The sequence below is a fragment of the Stylophora pistillata genome, chromosome 1 (assembly GCF_964205215.1).
Source record: "Stylophora pistillata chromosome 1, jaStyPist1.2, whole genome shotgun sequence".
Lineage (NCBI taxonomy): Eukaryota > Metazoa > Cnidaria > Anthozoa > Scleractinia > Pocilloporidae > Stylophora > Stylophora pistillata.
In genome coordinates this window covers 23869297-23892797 of record NC_142519.1, presented here as the reverse complement: position 1 = coordinate 23892797, position 23501 = coordinate 23869297, and the positions used below count along the sequence as shown (strand labels likewise).

The following is a 23501-nucleotide window of genomic DNA, read 5'->3' as shown; positions in this document are numbered from 1 at the left end:
CCTTTGGCTTGTCTTCTCTGCTTGACGTGATTTATTGTAGTCCATACAGCATTTATCCCCTCGGGCAATGGTCTGTGAGATGATCAGAAAGAAGAGACCGTGGAAGTCCTCGACAGGACGGCTTCTTTTTACTTCATTGACTTTTAAACTCACTCGCTTCCGTTGTTTATTTACATCGATCATCACATTCTACAAGATCCACCAAGAACTTTAGTTTTTAGAAGCAAGTTGACAACTTAGAGATCACCTGTGGAATACCGTCAGAAGTCGACTAATTTGCGAGTTCCCATTGTCTTTGGATATTGATAGCATAGTCTTCCAGACCTGACTCTTTCGCAGACTTCTTTATGCCGTACGCCGTGCAGGAGTGATCATCACACCTGACGCTTTCAAGCCGCCAGCGTTCGCTGCCCACGTTATGGGAACGACTGTTGCTAAGTCAGTTTCCAACGTCGTCAACTGACATTTGGTGGTCACCTATCTATCGCAATTAGATATGTTGTCTGTGGGAAAATCAAGAATAAGTTTCCCAGGTGTCAATTGAACTGCCTCATCGACATACTTAGAGAGAAATAACGTAAAATGTAAATTTTTTCAAAGGAAAGCACTATAGTTTTGCGTGTTGTAATTCCTGCTATTCAAAATGGCGAGGCAGCTTGCCATTCTTCCCGTAGAAAGCGCTGCCCTGCTCTTCCCCCCACCCCCCCCCATCCCGCCGCTACCTCTTACGTCATCAAAGTTTCCACCAACATCGACACTCCCAATAAGTTTGCGTACAGTAACTCAGCCGTTATTTCCCCCAAAGCATTGCCAATCGCCACTCTTGTTTTTGTAAGCAGTCATTCGCTAACAGCAGCTGTTATCGATCGACTTAGTAAGGAAAGGATCAGGGAAGCGGTGGGTAGGCCTTTCCCGATATAACTCGGCAACTTTTGAGCAAATTTTGGCGTTTGGGGCAAATTTTTGCTGCTCTGGCAACTTCGCGCAATTTTTGCCTTTCGTAGCAAACTATAGATTTAGAGCACATATCAAGCGCGAAAATGTCGTCGATTTCCTAAAAACGTAGCGCATAACCAGTCGCTTGCCAACGTTTCGCACGCCAATTGCGATCGTTATCTAATATTATGACGGATAATTGTTAAAATGACATTCGGCAGGACGTCAAATGTACCATAGACCACTTTCATAAATGGCTGACGGATTAATATTCTTTTGTTTAAATTTAAATTTGCCTGGGTGGCCTCGCTTGAGATAATGTATTCTTTTGAATTTTGTACTGGAGAACGAGGCCACCTAGGCAAATTTAAATTTAAACAAAAGAATATTAATCCGGCAGCCATTTATGAAAGTGGTCTATGTGTTGTTCCATTAGAATTAAGTCTCCTTAAATGTCGCCCATATTTGCGAGTGTGAATAACCAAAAATAAAGCCTCTATGTAATGTTTATATAATAACATCAAGAAATTTTGGAAGCAACTCTTGAGATTTAGGTAACAACTTTTTGGATTTTTGGTAATTTTTTTGGCTTTCCAGTGAGCATCCACTCTTCCAGCACTTTACGAATACAATTGGGACAGGCCTACCCGGCACCAACAAGCTTCTACTTCAAATCAATACTGACCCTTAAATAGCCCATCTGCCTTTGACGACGGCGACAGACTTATCGTTCATAATAGCTTCCCAGTCTTCTGGTCCATATTCATAGATTTCGACCAGTGACATAGAATCGAAAGGAACATCCCGACGGAGCCACAATGTACACTTTTAGCAGGCGTTTATGTCATTTTGTTTGGATTTCTCACCAGCATCTCGTTTCTATGTTGCATTCATGATTTTGAAAAGAGCAATTTCATTTCAGGTTTTCATGCCGTGTTTCCCACGTTTACTACTTGAGAGAATTATACTCTTACTTGGATCACTAGTATTCTCAGAAGTCCTTCATCCCCAGACTCTAAACGGTACCGCGCGGCAGAAATAGACCTCTGGCTGGTAGAAATGGTAAGCTTAGAGTAGAAAATGACTGCGAAACAGAAGATCGCATTCCACTGGCTGTCCCACGTGAACAATTTATGTTGGAAGAAACTAAAGCTCGAGCATTGGGTCAAACTATATTTTAAAGGCAAGAAACTCAAGGCTATAGGCCGTGGTGACTACCATATCTTTTTTATCAATTGAAACAGTCCTGTTTATAAGCTACAGTTCCCTTTACATAGCCGGACCAAGTTCATCATTTCACTTTAGCGCGTTGTTCTGTGATACTAAACGGAAGGCGTTGGGAGATAATTATTGAAATGTTTGCAATTAAAATAAACCGATAAAAACTGCTCAAACGAGAAGACAATCACAAACTGCGACGTCAAGCATTTTAAATTTCATCTAGATCTGAGAATTATATTCGATCCAATTTAGTCGCATACAATCGGCTCTGGTCAAAGTGATTTCTACTCAGCTACCTCTTAACCCAACCCCTTTAAAGTCCACCACAACGTTGTACTGTCAAATAAACTCCTCGCAAAAGAATCTTAGCTGCGTAAAAATGGAAATCGGATTTTACGGAAAGATAAGTGGAATTCTAGGTACTCATTGACTGAGTTAGGTCGGGCCGGACGGGAAAATATTTGGCTCGATCGAGGTCATGACGTACGAACGGAGGGCAGAGAGGTATGTGCCTCATTGCCAAGAGCCGAATATTTTTCCATCTGACCCGACCAAACTCAGTCAAAAAATATTTTATCATAAGACCACTAAGTGTTGGAAATTTCAACCTAAATGGGACGCAATAGAAGGGCACAAGCAGCCACACGAGTACAAACTAAATTCTGGAATTGTAACTTTTCCTTTATATTTTTCGATTCAGAACAAGGGATTCCCGATTCTTTGGAAAAACGCGAGTGTTTTTCTCATTTCAGCTTTCCTCTAGGTTTTTGTGAATAAGTGACGTGAGGACAGCAGGGCCGGACGGCTTTTTCCGGACTGGCTCACGTCAACCCGTCGGCCCTGCACGCGTTAGCTTTTAGTATGGTTTTGGAGGGGAATGCGCGAGCGAGGCCGGACGGGTCATATGATAAAACTATTTCAGTATCTTCTCACACTGGAAGGAAGATAAGAGAACATATATAACTATTATCCTAATTTTTTATTTTCCATCTCTATACACGTATTTCGGTTTTGTACGTCTAAATTTAATAACTGACGTCGGATATGAGCTTGTAAAACTGAAACAGTTTGTACCGTGTTTGGCAAGGAACGTCAGCCCTCGGTATTTATTTCTTTTGATTTTCATCACAACATCGATCACAGTTCAACTGAAGCTTCTGTCTCTAAACGGTAAGATAGCTACAAGTCATGACTGATTCTTTGTGAGCTCTTCATTTTTCAGTTGCTTTGATTTGCACGATTTCGATCGAAGACAAAGATACTATAAACTAAGGGAAACGGATGCCGTCGATCGATCTTTTTGGTCGAATATGACAACAGTACCGGCTCCTTGTACCTTTAGAGGTTTTATCTCGAATAATGTGAATTGGCCACCACAAAGAGTTCTTCAAAGCTGATCTTTTGAGAGTTAGTCCTTTGTCTTTCGCTCTGACGAAGGACTCCAAACTTCAGTTTAGAAACTCTTTATGGTGGCCAATTTACATTACTAAATCGGTTGATTAAACCAAATTATCTTGGTAAACAAATTTACCCCCCACCAACGCAGCACCACAATTTCTTTAGAAACTTATCCCCTTTATTCATTTCTCTAGAATAGACTGAAAGATCGTAAGTATCAGGTGACATCAGGGTGAACTGATTCAGCTTGAACCTCTGCAGGTAATTATCAGCAGTTATTTTTTTTTTGTAAGGAAAGAGGGAAAAGGGACTGAACCTGGACCACAAATACGAAGTGAGGTCCTTGTACCTGTTTGATATTCTTCGAAAAACTCACAACGGTGTTTGTGCTACTTTTATGAAACAAAGAACTCGCAATTTCAGAGCAGTACACCGAGCGATCATTTGCATAATGATAATAATTCTATACGGCTGAGGTTGTTTTTGAATTCGAAAATTAGCAATTATCTATTAACTCGTAAAGCTCGCACCCTATTTATGTCAGTACTTTAGTTTTCTATGCATCTCATCGAAAACTTCTTTAAAGCAATTGATTTTTCATATTTTATGTCAAGTATCGTGATTTCTTGCAGTGTAGGGAAGTTTCACTTTCCAGGGCAGACACGATCAAAGTCTAATACACCGCGTGTTGACAGTGAATGTTTCATTGCAGCAGAAGTATATGATCTGTTCTGTAAGTAGTAAAGACATTGATAATATTCTCACCGTTACAGTAACGCACAGTCTGTTATCTATGTGCCACTCTAGATATTTCACATCTTTTTTCAAAAGATGGAAAGGGGGGGAGGGGGGTGCTACAGCCGTGTTACATTGGAATTGATGAACATACCAGGCTGTTTTATTATCAAAAATCGCCGAAGAGGAGTGAAATGCACCAAAAGACCCCCTAAATATAGATATGCAACTCATTTATTTCCGATTTGTGATGACTTGAATTGATCGAAAATGAAAACTGCGACTAAAAGTATTTGACAAAAAACTCTAAAAATATGAAACGATTGATTATCAGATAAGTTAAAGGAAAATATCAGGAACTTGTGTTTTTGTTCCCGTTCACCAGCTGTGCACTTTTTACACTGAAATGAGAATTGCAAAACGAATTGAAATATAAACCTCTATCAAATAGAAGGAGATAGCAAAGGTTAAACTCTTACCTGTGCAGTAACGTTTAATCCCCAACAGGAAGAACAACTCTTGAAAATCTTGGAAACTTTTTGCAACTAATCAACGGATTGTTATTCCTGATAGTTAAAATGGTGGCTGGGAAAGCCGTCATAAATGCAACAAAAAATGAAAGATGTTATTGTATTAAAGTTTATCTCCTGAGCCATCGAAGGGTTTACTGCTAGTGTGCAGTGGAAAAACGTTGGCGTCTTTAGACAAATCCCAATGAAAATATATTCAAAATTTTGGCGAATGACTCAATAGCAAAGAGCCAATAACTCAGAAATATGATTTGGTACGGCTGTTAACACTTTAATCGTTCCAGATTAAAATGTAATTTCTCCTTCTAATATACAGATATACATATCACACTTATAAGGTCGAAGTTTTTATCGTTATCCATTCCCAATCTCGTGACTAATTTATAAGGAAATGTAAAAAACACAGGCTGCGGCCTGTATGCGAGAAGTTTATCACCTGCCGGCAGTTCTCCATAAACCAGGCAGTGTGCTTATTGGAAACTATACGAGTTAATTTTATATGTAGGAACCCAAAAAAATGAAAGTAGGTGAAGAAAAAAAAACCATTACAGACACTCGAAACTGTAAAGATGGCAAAGAGATTTGCTTGTGTCAACGAACAACGCAGAGGGCAGTTTAGAGAAATTGAGTAGGTGTATGCGTATGGCTGCGTATGTCCCCCCACCCCCACCCCCGTGTTCAAAACACTCCGCCACCTCTGTCTTGAGTCTCGTCAATCTATTTTCCTGTGTCTCTGAAACACTCCTAACTAACGAACTCTCGCATGGCTACTTTTGCCGGCCGTTTTATTCTTTTTGCAAGAAAATTAAAGTTTATTTGATACTGATTTAACAGCAAATTCCTACTCTTGGATATACAAAGCGTAGGAAAGGGTAAAAAAGGGGTTCGAGGGTTTGATATGCAAATTCGTGGCGCTAACACGGCCTTAGATTCTGGGAAAGCTTTGAGGAGGACATTTTGAGATGACAACCTAATTCTGTTTCTTGGAATCACAGGTTTTTTGGCTTTAATTTCAGAACAATCACTGTATATTTTAATTGTGTTTTGCATAGTTTATCCGCGTGTTCACCATAGTGTCACTTTGATTGTTTACACTCGAGTTTGATTCCTCTGGCTTTCGGAAGTGAACAAGTCAATTCCTCATCAAGAAATAATAAAAAGAAAAAAAGGAAAAAGCGGGAAAAATGTAAATCTTTCTAATGAAAACAGCTTGGGGAGAGTAGTGAGGGTTCGTGGTTGGCCTAGCCCTCAAAGTTATTTTCATGCAGTTGGTTTCATACATACCTGAGTACCGAAAAAGTGCATGCCCACGGAAGCTCATTGTGTAAAAGGTGCCTAAAGGCCTTTCACTTTTTCGCGAAGTGCCATTTTGCTTTTTCTGAGCGTCAGGGGTTCTACTCTATTATGGGCTGGTTGTGTTTCATCCAATATGGTGTAAAATGCTTCTTAAGCTTCACAAGAAGAAAATTTGAAAAACGATTTTGACAAGAGACCGCCTGTTAAGTGAATGTTAAGTTATGTAGAATTGACGTAATACTGTTAAGCGAGAAAACTGGCACATTGAAAGAATTTTCATTACATCTGTTTTCAAACTTAGTTAAGAGTTGAAAATGAATGGAAATGAAATATTACTATGAGCCATTCAGTTAAAAAAGTTATGATAAGCAAGTTGATCATTTCCTATTCCCTTTGATGGTCTTCTTGTCCAGTGGCGGTCTTGCCTTACAGTTACAATTGTTGTCACCTTTTCTTATTGTGGTCGCGAATTTGACATTAAGACAGATATTTCTACGTAAATTACTATTTGAAGAATATTGGAGTGTTTCCGTTATCTTTCGCAAGGCTATTTCAATTAGGAAAAAAACGCTTTACCTTATAGAAATTGATCCCGTGGAGGAATTTCCTGGAAAATTACCCCTCTTATATTTTCAATCCCTTTGATATTCTCGTTTTAGGTTGACTCCATGTCGAATTCCCGATCAAGAAAATACTTCTTAGATTTTAATTTCGTACGTTCAACGCCTCTTTCTTTAAAGGCGACTAAAGATGTAAAAAACTAGTACTTTTCCTCCTCCGCACAGAATTGATATCAATTAACTCATAAACAGCACTTGGCTCTTTTAGAAGCGAAAGTTAGAGAAACCTAACAAAATCTTCTAACAATACTTTGCAATTTTGCTGGAACGTTAACTGAAAAGTGAGAACTAATGTTTATTATTCATAAAGATTACATTATTCGGAGCTCCGACCAACCAATAAGGTGCTCTTTTCTCATCTATTTTCATCCATAGCTGCCGCCGTGAAATCATGATAATGTATGAAATATAAGGCCAATCTCCTTTTTCTTTTCGACAGTAAACATATTTATTTCAATTCATCAATCAATCCGTAGTAAAGCGGGAACTGGAAAAAGAAGTCACATTCTCGATTAAATTTTTCATGTTTCCTGTCTAAAATGGTAAAAGCCACGAAGAATTAATAGAAAGTCAATTAAATACACTAAAATTAAGTTTGAAACTCAAACGTAGGTCAAAATTTTATGAGCACTCGCCTAGTTGCGAACACTCCCCCCCTCTCCAGTATTAGCCCGATTACTCGCCTCTAGTGTACATCATTTCAAACTGTAAAACCGCCACTGAGTTAGTATTGTCAAAGTCACTCCTCTTGATGTACTATGTTTAATTTCCTTTAATTCTGACACCAACAGCGAACAAGGCCATGATAGACAACACAAAAGAGAAAGTACCCACCACGTTACTTATCAGCATAGGTTTAGCTGTGGCCATTTTCCTTCTCAACACTGGCCGTGTTCTACAAGCTATCAAGATGTGCCAGGAATGCTTCATTTTGCTACGCAATGGGGCATTAAGAGAGGACATTCCAGTTACAAAATTACTTTACCAAAATGTCTTTACTACAGCAATGAAGGCCTACTCCACACTATTTGACAACACAAGTACTGAAGAATACGTCAGGGAACAACTGCTCTTATTTCAGAAATCTGATAATACTCTAGTAAAAGGATGCCTACAGTTAAGACTAGCTAAGATACTCCAGGATAAAAATAAGTTTGCAGGGGCCGTAAGATTTTATAAGTCAGCAATGGCCATTATGAAAACGAATAGTGACGCAAAACGAGAAGCAATAATCTACGGAAACCTGGGAACATTGTTTCAGTCGCTTAGTAAATATGACAAGGCCCAAGAGTATCAAGAGAAAGCACTCGCAATCAGAACAGAAATTGGCGACAAGAAAGGAGAAGCAGCGAGCTATGGAAACCTAGGAACATTGTTCCAATCTCTTGGTAGATATGACAAGGCACAGAGGTATCAAGAAAAAGCACTCGCAATCAGAATAGAAATTGGCGAAAAGACAGGAGAAGCAGCAAGCTACGGAAACCTAGGAACATTGTTCCAATCTCTTGGTAGATATGACAAGGCCCAAGAGTATCAAGAAAAAGCACTCGCTATCAGAATAGAAATTGGCGAAAGGCAAGGAGAAGCAGCAAGCTACGGAAACCTAGGAACATTGTATCAATATCTTGGTACATATGACAGGGCCCAAGAGTATCAAGAAAAAGCACTCGCTATCAGAATACAAATCGGCGACAAAGAAGGAGAAGCAGCAAGCTACGGAAACCTAGGAACATTGTTCCAATCTCTTGGTAGATATGACAAGGCCCAACAGTATCAAGAAAAAGCACTCGCTATCAGAATAGAAATCGGCGACAAAAAAGGAGAAGGAGGAAGCTACGGAAACCTAGGAACTTTGCTCCAATCTCTTGGTAGATATGATAAGGCCCAAGAGTATCAAGAGACAGCACTCGCAATCAGAATAGAAATTGGCGATAAGAAAGGAGAAGCAGCAAGCTACGGAAACCTAGGGACATTGTTCCAATCCCTTAGTAGATATGTCAAGGCCCAAGAGTATCAAGAGAAAGCACTCGCTATCAGAATAGAGATTGGCGACAAGAAGGGAGAAGCAGCAAGCTACGGAAACCTAAGGACATTGTTCCAATCTCTTGGTAGATATGACAAGGCCCAAGAGTATCAAGAGAAAGCACTCGCTATCAGAATAGAAATCGGCGACAAAGAAGGAGAAGCAGTAAGGTACGGAAGCCTAGGAACCCTGTTCCAATCTCTTGGTAGATATAACAAGGCCCAGGAGTATCAAGAAAAAGCACTCGCTATCACAATACAAATCGGCGACAAAGAAGGAGAAGCAGCAAGCTACGGAAACCTAGGAACTTTGTTCCAATCTCTCGGTAGATATCATAGGGCCGAAGAGTATCAAGAAAAAGCACTCGCTATCAGAATAGAAATCGGCGACCAAGAAGGAGAGTCAGCAAGCTACGGAAACCTAGGAACATTGTTCCAATCCCTTAGTAGATATGACAAGGCCCAAGAGTATCAAGAGAAAGCACTCGCAATCAGAATAGAAATTGGCGACAAGAAAGGAGAAGCAGCAAGCTACGGAAACCTAGGGACATTGTTCCAATCTCTTGGTAGATATGACAAGGCCCAAGAGTATCAAGAGAAAGCACTCGCTATCAGAATAGAAATCGGCGACAAAGAAGGAGAAGCAGTAAGCTACGGAAGCCTAGGAACCCTGTTCCAATCTCTTGGTAGATATAACAAGGCCCAGGAGTATCAAGAAAAAGCACTCGCTATCACAATACAAATCGGCGACAAAGAAGGAGAAGCAGCAAGCTACGGAAACCTAGGAACTTTGTTCCAATCTCTCGGTAGATATCATAGGGCCGAAGAGTATCAAGAAAAAGCACTCGCTATCAGAATAGAAATCGGCGACCAAGAAGGAGAGTCAGCAAGCTATGGAAACCTAGGAACATTGTTCCAATCCCTTAGTAGATATGACAAGGCCCAAGAGTATAAAGAAAAAGCACTCGCAATCAGAATAGAAATTGGCGACAAGAAAGGAGAAGCAGCAAGCTACGGAAACCTAGGAACATTGTTCCAATCCCTTAGTAGATATGTCAAGGCCCAAGGGTATCAAGAGAAAGCACTCGCTATCAGAAAAGAAATCAGTGACAAAGAGGGAGAAGCAGCAAGCTACGGAAACCTAGGAACATTGTTCCAATCTCTTGGTAGATATAACAAGGCCCAAGAGTATCAAGAAAAAGCACTCGCTATCAGAGTAGAAATCGGCGACAAAGAAGGAGAAGCAGCAAGCTACGGAAACCTGGGAACTTTGTTCCAATCTCTCGGTAGATATCATAAGGCCGAAGAGTATCAAGAAAAAGCACTCGCTATCAGAATAGAAATCGGCGACCAAGAAGGAGAGTCAGCAAGCTACGGAAACCTAGGAACATTGTTCCAATCCCTTAGTAGATATGACAAGGCCCAAGCGTAACAAGAGAAAGCACTCGCAATCAGAATAGAAATTGGCGACAAGAAAGGAGAAGCAGCAAGCTACGGAAACCTAGGAACATTGTTCCAATCCCTTAGTAGATATGACAAGGCCCAAGAGTATGAGGAGAAGGCACTCGCAATTAGAAGAGAAATTGGCGACAAGAAAGGAGAAGCAGCAAGCTACGGAAACCTAGGGACATTGTTCCAATCCCTTAGTAGATATGACAAGGCCCAAGAGTATCAAGAGAAAGCACTCGCTATCACAAAAGAAATCTGTGACAAAGAAGGAGAAGCAGCAAGCTACGGAAACCTAGGAACATTGTTCCAATCTCTTGGTAGATATAACAAGGCCCAGGAGTATCAAGAAAAAGCACTCGCTATCAGAATACAAATCGGCGACCAAGAAGGAGAGTCAGCAAGCTACGGAAACCTAGGAACATTGTTCCAATCCCTTAGTAGATATGACAAGGCCCAAGAGTATCAAGAGAAAGCACTCGCAATCAGAATAGAAATTGGCGACAAGAAAGGAGAAGCGGCAAGCTACGGAAACCTAGGAACATTGTTCCAATCCCTTAGTAGATATGACAAGGCCCAAGAGTATGAGGAGAAGGCACTCGCAATTAGAAGAGAAATTGGCGACAAGAAAGGAGAAGCAGCAAGCTACGGAAACCTAGGGACATTGTTCCAATCCCTTAGTAGATATGACAAGGCCCAAGAGTATCAAGAGAAAGCACTCGCTATCAGAAAAGAAATCAGTGACAAAGAAGGAGAAGCAGCAAGCTACGGAAACCTAGGAACATTGTTCCAATCTCTTGGTAGATATAACAAGGCCCAGGAGTATCAAGAAAAAGCACTCGCTATCAGAATAGAAATCGGCGACAAAGAAGGAGAAGCAGCAAGCTACGGAAACCTAGGAACTTTGTTCCAATCTCTCGGTAGATATCATAAGGCCGAAGAGTATCAAGAAAAAGCACTCGCTATCAGAATAGAAATCGGCGACCAAGAAGGAGAGTCAGCAAGCCACGGAAACCTAGGAACATTGCTCCAATCCCTTAGTAGATATGACAAGGCCCAAGAGTATCAAGAGAAAGCACTCGCAATCAGAATAGAAATTGGCGACAAGAAAGGAGAAGCAGCACGCTACGGAAACCTAGGAACATTGTTCCAATCCCTTAGTAGATATGTCAAGGCCCAAGAGTATCAAGAGAAAGCACTTGCTATCAGAAAAGAAATCAGTGACAAACAAGGAGAAGCAGCAAGCTACGGAAACCTAGGAACATTGTTCCAATTTCTTGGTAGATATAACAAGGCCCAAGAGTATCAAGAAAAAGCACTCGCTATCACAATACAAATCGGCGACAAAGAAGGAGAAGCAGCAAGCTACGGAAACCTAGGAACTTTGTTCCAATCTCTCGGTAGATATCATAAGGCCGAAGAGTATCAAGAAAAAGCACTCGCTATCAGAATAGAAATCGGCGACCATGAAGGAGAGTCAGCAAGCTACGGAAACCTAGGAACATTGTTCCAATCCCTTAGTAGATATGACAAGGCCCAAGAGTATCAAGAGAAAGCACTCGCAATCAGAATAGAAATTGGCGACAAGAAAGGAGAAGCAGCAAGCTACGGAAACCTAGGAACATTGTTCCAATCCCTTAGTAGATATGACAAGGCCCAAGAGTATCAGGAGAAGGCACTCGCAATTAGAAGAGAAATTGGCGACAAGAAAGGAGAAGCAGCAAGCTACGGAAACCTAGGGACATTGTTCCAATCCCTTAGTAGATATGACAAGGCCCAAGAGTATCAAGAGAAAGCACTCGCTATCAGAAAAGAAATCAGTGACAAAGAGGGAGAAGCAGCAAGCTACGGAAACCTAGGAACATTGTTCCAGTCTCTTGGTAGATATGACAAGGCCCAGGAGTATCAAGAAAAAGCACTCGCTATCAGAATAGAAATCGGCGACAAACAAGGAGAAGCAGGAAGCTACGGAAACCTAGGAACATTGTTCCAATCTCTTGGTAGATATAACAAGGCCCAACAATATCAAGAAAAAGCACTCGATATCAGAATACAAATCGGCGACAAAGAAGGAGAAGCAGCAAGCTACGGAAACCTAGGAACTTTGTTCCAATCTCTCGGTAGATATCATAAGGCCGAAGAGTATCAAGAAAAAGCACTCTCTATCAGAATACAAATCGGCGACCAAGAAGGAGAGTCAGCAAGCTACGGAAACCTAGGAACATTGTTCCAATCCCTTAGTAGATATGACAAGGCCCAAGAGTATCAAGAGAAAGCACTCGCAATCAGAATAGAAATTGGCGACAAGAAAGGAAAAGCAGCAAGCTACGGAAACCTAGGAACATTGTTCCAATCCCTTAGTAGATATGACAAGGCCCAAGAGTATCAGGAGAAGGCACTCACAATTAGAAGAGAAATTGGCGACAAGAAAGGAGAAGCAGCAAGCTACGGAAACCTAGGGACATTGTTCCAATCCCTTAGTAGATATGACAAGGCCCAAGAGTATCAAGAGAACGCACTCGCTATCAGAAAAGAAATCTGTGACAAAGAAGGAGAAGCAGCAAGCTACGGAAACCTAGGAACATTGTTCCAATCTCTTGGTAGATATGACAAGGCCCAGGAGTATCAAGAAAAAGCACTCGCTATCAGAATAGAAATCGGCGACCAAGAAGGAGAGTCAGCAAGCTACGGAAACCTAGGAACATTGTTCCAATCCCTTAGTAGATATGACAAGGCCCAAGAGTATCTAGAGAAAGCACTCGCAATCAGAATAGAAATTGGCGACAAGAAAGGAGAAGCAGCAAGCTACGGAAACCTAGGAACATTGTTCCAATCCGTTAGTAGATATGTCAAGGCCCAAGAGTATCAAGAGAAAGCACTCGCTATCAGAAAAGAAATCCGTGACAAAGAAGGAGAAGCAGCAAGCTACGGAAACCTAGGAACATTGTTCCAATCTCTTGGTAGATATAACAAGGCCCAAGAGTATCAAGAAAAAGCACTCGCTATCAGAATACAAATCGGCGACAAAGAAGGAGAAGCAGGAAGCTACGGAAACCTAGGAACTTTGTTCCAATCTCTCGGTAGATATCATAAGGCCGAAGAATATCAAGAAAAAGCACTCGCTATCAGAATAGAAATCGGCGACCAAGAAGGAGAGTCAGTAAGCTACGGAAACCTAGGAACCTTGTTCCAATCCCTTAATAGATATGACAAGGCCCAAGAGTATCAAGAGAAAGCACTCGCAATCAGAATAGAAATTGGCGACGAGAAAGGAGAAGCAGCAAGCTACGGAAACCTAGGAACATTGTTCCAATCCCTTAGTAGATATGTCAAGGCCCAAGAGTATCAAGAGAAAGCACTCGCTATCAGAAAAGAAATCTGTGACAAAGAAGGAGAAGCAGCAAGCTACGGAAACCTAGGAACATTGTTCCAATTTCTTGGTAGATATAACAAGGCCCAAGAGTATCAAAAAAAAGCACTCGCTATCAGAAAACAAATCGGCGACAAAGAAGGAGAAGCAGCAAGCTACGGAAACCTAGGAACTTTGTTTCAATCTCTCGGTAGATATCATAAGGCCGAAGAGTATCAAGAAAAAGCACTCGCTATCAGAATAGAAATCGGCGACCAACAAGGAGAGTCAGCAAGCTACGGAAACCTAGGAACATTGTTCCAATCCCTTAGTAGATATGACAAGGCCCAAGAGTACCAAGAGAAAGCACTCGCTATCAGAATAGAAATTGGCGACAAGAAAGGAGAAGCAGCAAGCTACGGAAACCTAGGAACATTGTTCCAATCCCTTAGTAGATATGACAAGGCCCAAGAGTATCAGGAGAAGGCACTCGCAATTACAAGAGAAATTGGCGACAAGAAAGGAGAAGCAGCAAGCTACGGAAACCTAGGGACATTGTTCCAATCCCTTAGTAGATATGACAAGGCCCAAGAGTATCAAGAGAAAGCACTCGCTATCAGAAAAGAAATCAATGACAAAGAGGGAGAAGCAGCAAGCTACGGAAACCTAGGAACATTGTTCCAATCTCTTGGTAGATATGACAAGGCCCAAGAGTATCAAGAAAAAGCACTCGCTATCAGAATAGAAATCGGCGACCAAGAAGGAGAGTCAGCAAGCTACGGAAACCTAGGAACATTGCTCCAATCCCTTAGTAGATATGACAAGGCCCAAGAGTATCAAGAGAAAGCACTCGCAATCAGAATAGAAATTGGCGACAAGAAAGGAGAAGCAGCAAGCTACGGAAACCTAGGAACATTGTTCCAATCCCTTAGTAGATATGACAAGGCCCAAGAGTATCAAGAGAAAGCACTCACTATCAGAAAAGAAATCAGTGACAAAGAGGGAGAAGCAGGAAGCTACGGAAACCTAGGAACTTTGTTCCAATCTCTCGGTAGATATCATAAGGCCGAGGAGTATCAAGAAAAAGCACTCGCTATCAGAATAGAAATCGGCGACCAAGAAGGAGAGTCAGCAAGCTATGGAAACCTAGGAACATTGTTCCAATCCCTTAGTAGATATGACAAGGCCCAAGAGTATCAAGAGAAAGCACTCGCTATCAGAATAGAAATTGGCGACAAAAAAGGAGAAGCAGCAAGCTACGGAAACCTAGGAACATTGTTCCAATCCCTTAGTAGATATGACAAGGCCCTAGAGTATCAGGAGAAGGCACTCGCAATTAGAAGAGAAATTGGCGACAAGAAAGGAGAAGCAGCAAGCTACGGAAACCTAGGGACATTGTTCCAATCCCTTAGTAGATATGACAAGGCCCAATAGTATCAAGAGAAAGCACTCGCTATCAGAAAAGAAATCAGTGACAAAGAAGGAGAAGCAGCAAGCTACGGAAACCTAGGAACGTTGTTCCAATCTCTTGGTAGATATAACAAGGCCCAAGAGTATCAAGAAAAAGCATTCGCTATCAGAATAGAAATTGGCGACAAAGAAGGAGAAGCAGCAAGCTATGGAAACGTAGGAACTTTGTTCCAATCTCTCGGTAGATATCATAAGGCCGAAGAGTATCAAGAAAAAGCACTTGCTATCAGAATAGAAATCGGCGACCAAGAAGGAGAGTCAGCAAGCTACGGAAACCTAGGAACATTGTTCCAATCCCTTAGTAGATATGACAAGGCCCAAGAGTATCAAGAGAAAGCACTCGCAATCAGAATAGAAATTGGCGACAAGAAAGGAGAAGCAGCAAGCTACGGAAACCTAGGAACATTGTTCCAATCCCTTAGTAGATATGATAAGGCCCAAGAGTATCAAGAGAAAGCACTCGCAATCAGAATAGAAATTGGCGACAAGAAAGGAGAAGCAGCAAGCTACGGAAACCTAGGAACATTGTTCCAATCTCTTAGTAGATATGTCAAGGCCCAAGAGTATCAAGAGAAAGCACTCGCTATCAGAAAAGAAATCTGTGACAAAGAGGGAGAAGCAGCAAGCTACGGAAACCTAGGAACATTTTTCCAATCTCTTGGTAGATATAACAAGGCCCAAGAGTATCAAGAAAAAGCACTCGCTATCAGAATACAAATCGGCGACAAAGAAGGAGAAGCAGGAAGCTACGGAAACCTAGGAACTTTGTTCCAATCTCTCGGTAGATATCATAAGGCCGAAGAGTATCAAGAAAAAGCACTCGCTATCAGAATAGAAATCGGCGACCAAGAAGGAGAGTCAGCAAGCTACGGAAACCTAGGAACATTGTTCCAATCCCTTAGTAGATATGACAAGGCCCAAGAGTATCAAGAGAAAGCACTCGCTATCAGAAAAGAAATCATTGACAAAGAAGGAGAAGCAGGAAGCTACGGAAACCTAGGAACTTTGTTCCAATGTCTTGGTAGATATGACAAGGCCCAAGAGTATCAAGAAAAAGCACTCGCTATCAGAATAGAAATCGGCGACCAGGAAGGAGAGTCAGCAAGCTACGGAAACCTAGGAACATTGTTCCAATCCCTTAGTAGATATGAGAAGGCCCTAGAGTATCAAGAGAAAGCACTTGCGATCAGAAAAGTAATCGGTGACAGAAAGGGACAAGCAGTGAGCTACGGAAACCTAGGAACATTGTTCGGATGGCTTGGTGAGCATGACGAGGCTCTTAGATATTTTGACACATCGCTTTTAATCACAAAGAGTATTGGCTGCAGAAGAACTGAGGCCAGTATTTATGGAAAGCTGGCGGTTTTGTTTTTTTTGAGTGGTAAATTTTTAAAGGGTGACGATTATCTAAAGAAAGCACGTGCAATAAGAATGGAACTCGGTGACAGAGGAGGAGAAGCAGAAGATTACAGAAATCTTGGCGTTATTTCTTTTCAGCGTGGTGAATATACCAAAGCTCAAGAATATCTCGAGAAAGCCCTCGATATTCACTTGAAAATGGGCCACAGAGCTGAGGAAGCAGTCGAATACGCAAATTTAGGAGCATGTTTTAAGTCACTCGGTAATCATGAAGTAGCTGAATATTACCTCAATAAGGGTCTCTTTTTAAGCAAGGATATTGGACACAATCTCATTGAGTTTAAATGCCTTTGTAGTCTAGCAGTGTTGAGGCTATCACAATTTGACCGTAAAGAGGCCGTTTCCTGTCTTTATCGCTGCACTGAAAAGTTCGATACTTTGCGGGGTTTTATTAAAGACAGCGATCAGTTTAAAATATCTCTTTTAGAGGAGCACGGCGCCTCTACCTACCAGTTGCTTAGTTTGTTGCTTTCCTCCACCGGGAATTCAGAAGATGCTCTTTACGTCGAAGAGCTGAAACGGGGAAGAGGCCTAGCCGACATGATGGCAGCTCAGTTCTCTATTGAAGAGCAGATTTCAGGCAATCCACAATCTTGGTGTGGCATTCAGAACATTATCAGGAAGGAGAGAGACTGTACATGCCTTTACATCTCAGTTGGTAAAGCAGATGTACGATTTTGGATTCTCAAAGGAACAGAAGCTATTCGTTTTACAGAAAAGGAAGCAAGCCCGAACAAAAATGAATTGACCGGATTAGTCCCTGACTTAGACAAGTTTTTAAAAGAAAGCTTCTGCAACCCTGCAAAAGACATAACTAAAACGAATCTCCACCTTTGTCACAACATAATCATCGCCTCTGTGGCCGATTTTCTGAGGGAGCCAGAGATCATAATTGTCCCTGATTCTTGCATGTACCAAGTGCCATTTGCAGCCTTAACTGACAAAGAGGGCAAATATTTTTCGGACACATTCAGGATCCGCATCGTTCCCTCCTTGACTACTCTGAAGCTCATTCAGGACAGTCCTTCAGAGTACCACAGTAAGAGTGGTGCGCTGATAGTCGGTGATCCCGAGGTTAGAGAGGTATTGTACAAAGGTAGACGCACAATAGTAAAACCATTGCCACGTGCAAGAAAGGAAGCCGAGACGATTGGAAGTCGTCTTGGCATAAAGCCCTTGATTGGAGACCGCGCAACAAAACAGGCTGTACTTCAAGCGATAAATTCAGCGAGCTTGATACATTTTGCTGCCCATGGTAGTCCCGATAGAGGAGAGATTGTTCTCTGTCCTAAGGACCCCATTGACTGTCCTCCACGAGAGAAAGACTACCTTTTGACGATGAAGGACATTTCAGAAGTTCAGGTTAGAGCGAAACTGGTTGTTCTCAGCTGTTGTCACAGTGCGCGTGGACGGGTCAAAGCAGAGGGAGTTGTTGGTATCGCCCGAGCGTTCCTAGGATCCGGTGCTCGCTCGGTGTTGGCGGCACGATGGGCACTGGAGGATGAAGCAACAGAAGAGTTTATGAGTTGCTTCTACGATCATTTGTTCCGCAGTAAAAGCGCCAGTGAATCTCTTCACGAGGCTAGGAAGTGGATGAGAAGTAACGGCTTTGACAAAGTATCTCAGTGGGCTTCATTTATGCTCATTGGCGACAACGTGACATTTGATTTTGAAAATTGGCCAAAGTCAACTACACCTTGATAGGCACGAGTAAAGTGGACCCTATTGATTAGACTTAAAAATGTTTATTGTTTCCCTGTGGGGGAAGGAAATTATATATCAGGGACGAAAATGATACATACAGCGAAACATTCTGAAAAATGTTTATCTAACTGCTATGTGTAATGACCTGGAGCGGGAACCTAGTCAATGTACTCTTTATGGAAGTTTAGCAGTTATCAAATTGTAAAAGCCCTCTATTTCAAAAGTGTTGAATTACGTAGTCGATCGAATATTGAGAATATATAATTTATTTTTTAGAAGCCGTCATTGGTTAGTTAAGTTGATCGAATTTTTAAGTTATTTTTCTTCGAAAGTGATAATTTAGTCAGACTAATCAAATGTCAAGTAATTTGTTTCAAAGAAGCTTTCCATTGTCTGATGTATATAGTCGGAAATGTGTTTATCACAGTAACTTTTTTAAGGCGCCGAGCGTTCTTCATGGTTTCTGTTTGGACCTGCTCCGAGAAGGCAACATTTTTTGACTTGAGATTGATTCCCCAAATAATTTCGTTTTGTATCTATAAGCGATAAAGCTTTTTTTTTTTTTAACAGTGGTCGTAAAAAAGGAAACAATCATTAGAGGACTTCACCAGTCAAAACGATAGTAGTGCATAAGTTTTTTCCTCGGGAAATCCATAAGTAAGTCGAGGAGACTGCTCATCAGATCTACGACATATAATAAAAGCACTTAATGTTACACCAGTTGGTCTTATTTCACGCATTCAGCATTTCGATTCTTTTAACAAGTTCGTCATTGATTATTTGTAAGTTTGACAAGAAGGCACCTTGGAATGAAAATTTTGACAAATAAAAGATAAATTAATAAAAGCGAGAGGGAAAAATAACTCTTTGGGTGTTAAAGTTATTCACTGGTAACAGATGTAGTACTTATTTGTTTTAACTGTCACCTGACCGTTCGTTATGCGATATTGATTTCAACTGTACAAACCTAGTCATGGCCATGGTGTAGGGAATGTTATCAACTACATCATTATTAATGATATTTTAAAACTCTATGGAAAATAGGATACCTTGCTCAAGGGTCTGGGGAGTTGAAAGGACAGTTTGTGGGGTTTATTTCCCAAACATGTAGTGAGGTCGGTCGTTTTTACGTCCAACTGTAATAATGAAAAGAGGACTATTGGTTGAAGTTACCTGCTGATCAAATCTTTAAAATCGAACCTATCGGCACACAAAGAATGAGGAAACACAGCTTCGACATAATTCTGGAAAGAACAAAAGAAGTATATTTTAATGTTTTTAGCATCTAATTACAACACGTAATTAGAAGCCTCTGATGGCAACGATGTAGAATGATGATGACAATGATGCAGTCACTCGAAGTCTGCTGCTTTCCACTCGCCCAAAGGCTTGCTCATTCACTCCTATTCAAGAATAAAAACGATAACTTTTGGGAATACGTTCGGCCTAAAAGTTGTTAGGACCTCACAACATTCTCCCAAAGCCCCAATATTACTTCCAGAAAGATCTGCGTGAAGTTGAAGTTGAAGTTCATTTATTTGTTTAAGCAGGTTGATTAATTGGCAGCTGAAATAGCTGATGTGGACCTGCTCTCCTAACCCACCCGTCCCACCCCAGGGGAGGACATCCATCACACAGTAATCTCGTCTGTGGGAAATTAACGTCTCCTGCCCCAACCCTGCAGGAGACGGGACCTCCATTTATTCGTCCCTATCCGGGAAGACTAGAATATCTAACCATTTCTTGATGTTATAGAAAGGTAGCAGATTCTTCTCAATTATTTTAAGACCTTGAGTGTTGGTCCGGCCGGGGCTCGGACCCTCGACCTCCCGCACTAGAGTCCAGCGCTCTATCCATTGAGCTAACCGGGAGGCGGTTAGCTTGCCTGTTGACGCGCAAGTTTGCTTGTTGCGTGGTTGCGTTGCGAGTCTTGCCGGAAATACTGGGAACAAGTGGAAATGATGCCAATATGGCGGTGTAACAGGGTTTTCGATATCCCTGCGTTGTGGAAGTACTTACGTAGACGACGGAACTTTAAATATGAGAGGAAACAATGAACCAATCTACTCGTTTTGACCTTAAACTGGGACTGAAAACTGGGCCTCAAGCATCACTTGCCCTTTAGAACAAGTTAGTAGTTGTGTGGTAGTTTTTGGATGGAAAAATGATAACAGCTGCTGCAGAATGCGAATGGAGACAGGATGGAGAGCATTAGGACATTCAGCCAGGTAAAAATTAAACCTCAAAAACTGCTATACAAACTCTTTTAATTCAAGAAACGTCTTTCCCCAATTATTTTTACTTTCAAGGTGCCCTCGTGGCCCGGCCAGAATACTGTGATTAATATTTTCTGATTAATATGCGGGAAATTCAAATTCAGTAATAAACACTTTGAGCACGTGCGCTTGATTTGCGACGGAAAACACTGTTGGAGCTGTGGTTGCAGGCGGTAAACATGTATGATTGAAGTCGCATTTAAAAAGAGTTTTCTTAGGCAACAGAGAAGGTATTTGAAAAGTCTGGAAGGAGTTGGCAAGAATACGGTTACATTTGCAGTTGTTGTTGGTGTTGATGTTGCATTTTAAATTCACCATGAAAATACGTGTAAATGTGCGCACGAGTGCATCGAATTTTCTCATGAAAAAGCGAAAAAAGAAAATCTTAATCAGAATATTAAGGCGAATGTAATTACCTGGCCCGGGACACAACCTAACCTTCATCACTTATGAGACCGTTCATTGTAAAGAGAAAAAGAAAAGATCTAGGAATTTAAAGAAGTCTTTAAGTCTGTAAGAGAATACAAGTTAAAACCTCTCGCTTGAAAAATTTCAAAAGTGAGACTTGTGTGTGTTTTGCTGTTGCTAAGTACTGAACTGGTGTCAAGTATTTGAGAGCCTGTTGAAACTTGAGCCACCTGATTTTGCAACAACTTTTGGGAGGTGTAGATAAGATACACCACGATATGTTACTATTTTATTCCGTGTAATAAGTACCTTTTGTTTTTGTTACTCACAGCATGTACAGCCCTTTTTTCAATCAGTGCGCACTCACTAGCCTAATACTTGGCTAGGAATATGCTTTTTCCATTTTCTTTTCACTGTGTTTATATAAGAAGGATGCAAATGTATCTAATTTACCAGTCTCAACCAATCAAGTGCTGGCAAAACTATTATAACTTGTAATTAGGTCAGTCATGGTTTACTGCACTTTCTTTAAGTTCTCAGTAGGCCTTTTTGTATTTTCCTTTTTACTGGACTTGGCCTTTTGGATTATTTTAGTTGATTAGGGTTTGGTTTATTTAGTGGGACGTGGAGGGTTCAAAATAATGCAATGCTGCAAACGGAAGAGAACAAACACCACATCACTACAAGAAATATTATCAACACACCGACACTGCAATAGAAAAAGAGTCTCAGGATTTACCTTGTCTGGTTTTACTCATGTTTACTGTGTGCTGGTCTTTGGCTGGCCGATAGTGCATGTGATAGAGGTTGAGAGGCCGATTATAATATAAACAAACCTTGCTTGGGGTCGATCAGCTAATTCTTATTATAACATAACCAAAGTAAAGCACACGCTCTGATTGATCAACTTAGCGTCCCCCATTTGCCCATGGGTGTACGCTGCTGACGTGAGCAAATGCAAAGACTATTTTTCCGCACGCGCTTGTTTTTTCTGGCCATGTAAGATTTGTTAAATAAAAGGGAACTCTTTAGCTACAATGTATCAATGTTATGTTATAAAACAAATGGTAAACACCACAGCGTACACTATTGAGTTATGGATGCACTTGGGAGGTTTGCTAAGCACTCAAGAAGCTAGAGTCGCTCTTGCCTGTTGCCTCGAGCGACTCTTACGCTTCTTTCATGCTTAGCAACCTCCTGCATGCATCCATAACTCAATAGTGTACACTGTGGTGTTTACCATTTGTTAATTCAAGATTCACTCGGATGTTAAATGTATTGCTATTTTGTTGTACAATCAGCTACAGGTTATTAAACTGCATTAATTATTTCATTGAACACCTTCAGTTTGAAATTACAAACATGTTACACTGTAAGGTTCGAGATCACTGCAACACTGCAGTGCTGGTTCTTCTTCGCTGCAATACCACACTAATAAAAGATTTCAGTTTGCACATCCATCTCTTTTTGCCTTTTTTTTTTTTGTCATGGATAGGTTTGTTATGTTGTCCTCTACTTGTTTAGAATGGCTACTTAAAGAGGCAACTCTCAAATAAAACTAAGAATTATCTTTCAAGTCAAATTTATTGCATGTTTATCTTCCAAAATCGGTGGTAGCACTTTGAGTTCAAAATATTTCCACAACTTATTGCATTTTATATTTCTTCTTTGGACTGGTTGGACAAAATATTAGGCATGAACATCACACAAACCACTTGCTGGTCAACCTATATCAAGAAATGAACCTGTGTTAAGGATGGCACCTGCTATTGCCCCCAAGCACTCGAGCTGTGCATCACGTCATGGTAATGCTTGCTCTTGCATGAAAGGAAAAGCTCTTCTCCCGGTGATAATAATGCAAGTGACCTGCTGTGGTGAAAGGGATGTCTACCCCTATAATTTATGGGTCAAATTGGTTTAATCTTGCTGCCTTTGGTTTAATCAAAAAACAAAATTTTTTGGACAATTGGTCCCCATGAAAAAACAAGAAGAAAATGAGAAAAATATTTTACCCATTTATTCCTTAGTGTTTTGCTTGCTTATGTGGAAAGAAAACACAAAAGACAGCAAGAAAGAAAACACAGTGCACAGTAATTTTTTCTGAAGTCATATTTTCTCAAAAACAAATTCTAATGAAAGAAAACCATTTTAAATAACTTCATAGATGCTTATAAAGTTTACTCAGAAGTCAAGTTAAAATGCAAACACGAAATCACTGAATTTTTACACATTTATCCATGTAGATAGGAAGCAAGACGGGTGAATAACTTCTTCAAAATGATCATTCTTTTCCCTATTTTTGCTTCTGAGGATGGTAAGCAGTTGCTTTCTTGCTTATATGTAGAAATTTTCTAGTTTTATGCAGAAATATGCCCCAAGGATGTGGAGGATGCGGAAGTAGGGGAATTATGTGGATCCGCACCGCCACATCCTGTCAGATGCCTTGTTTATTTTTTGTATGAATTTTCATTGAACCTTTTTGCAAACTTCAGTGTCATTTTGCTAGAACAAAGAGCATTATTTCTTCAATTTTCTTATGGAATGAAAGTTCATGATGAAAAGGTTGAGGAAGACAAAACAATTCTACACACTTCATGCTTGATCCACCTGTCATGTAATGAACGCAAAACAAGAGATCATAATATCTTGTCTCAACAAGGTTTCAAACGCT

At 40.8% G+C, this 23501-nt stretch overlaps 1 protein-coding gene and 2 long non-coding RNA genes across 11 annotated transcripts in view; all 3 read left to right on the top strand.

Moving 5' to 3' along the window:
- The first annotated feature begins 2719 nt into the window (after positions 1-2719).
- LOC148741751 (uncharacterized) lies at positions 2720-4288 on the top strand. The gene is made up of 3 exons (XR_015995822.1): positions 2720-3327; positions 3750-3816; positions 4188-4288. It is a non-coding gene; the product is annotated as an uncharacterized LOC148741751 (long non-coding RNA).
- Positions 4289-7538: 3250 nt separating this feature from the next.
- LOC148741750 (uncharacterized) lies at positions 7539-19009 on the top strand. Its single transcript, XM_088737479.1, is given in 5 exon segments — positions 7539-7888; positions 8129-11498; positions 11739-14978; positions 15099-15924; positions 16627-19009. Coding segments are annotated over 5 exon segments (9303 nt in total). The 3' UTR covers positions 18144-19009.
- A 1063-nt stretch (positions 19010-20072) lies between these two features.
- LOC111319103 (uncharacterized) overlaps positions 20073-23501 on the top strand; it is a 20286-nt gene continuing 16857 nt past the window's right edge. For 2 of the 9 annotated variants that reach the window (XR_015995625.1, XR_015995622.1), the window contains exon 1: positions 20073-20374. This is a non-coding gene — a long non-coding RNA (uncharacterized LOC111319103). Of the gene's footprint in view, positions 20375-22523; positions 22636-23073; positions 23145-23501 lie in introns of all 9 variants that reach the window. The other 7 variants (XR_015995621.1, XR_015995620.1, XR_015995611.1 and 4 more) reach the window with 4 other exon arrangements.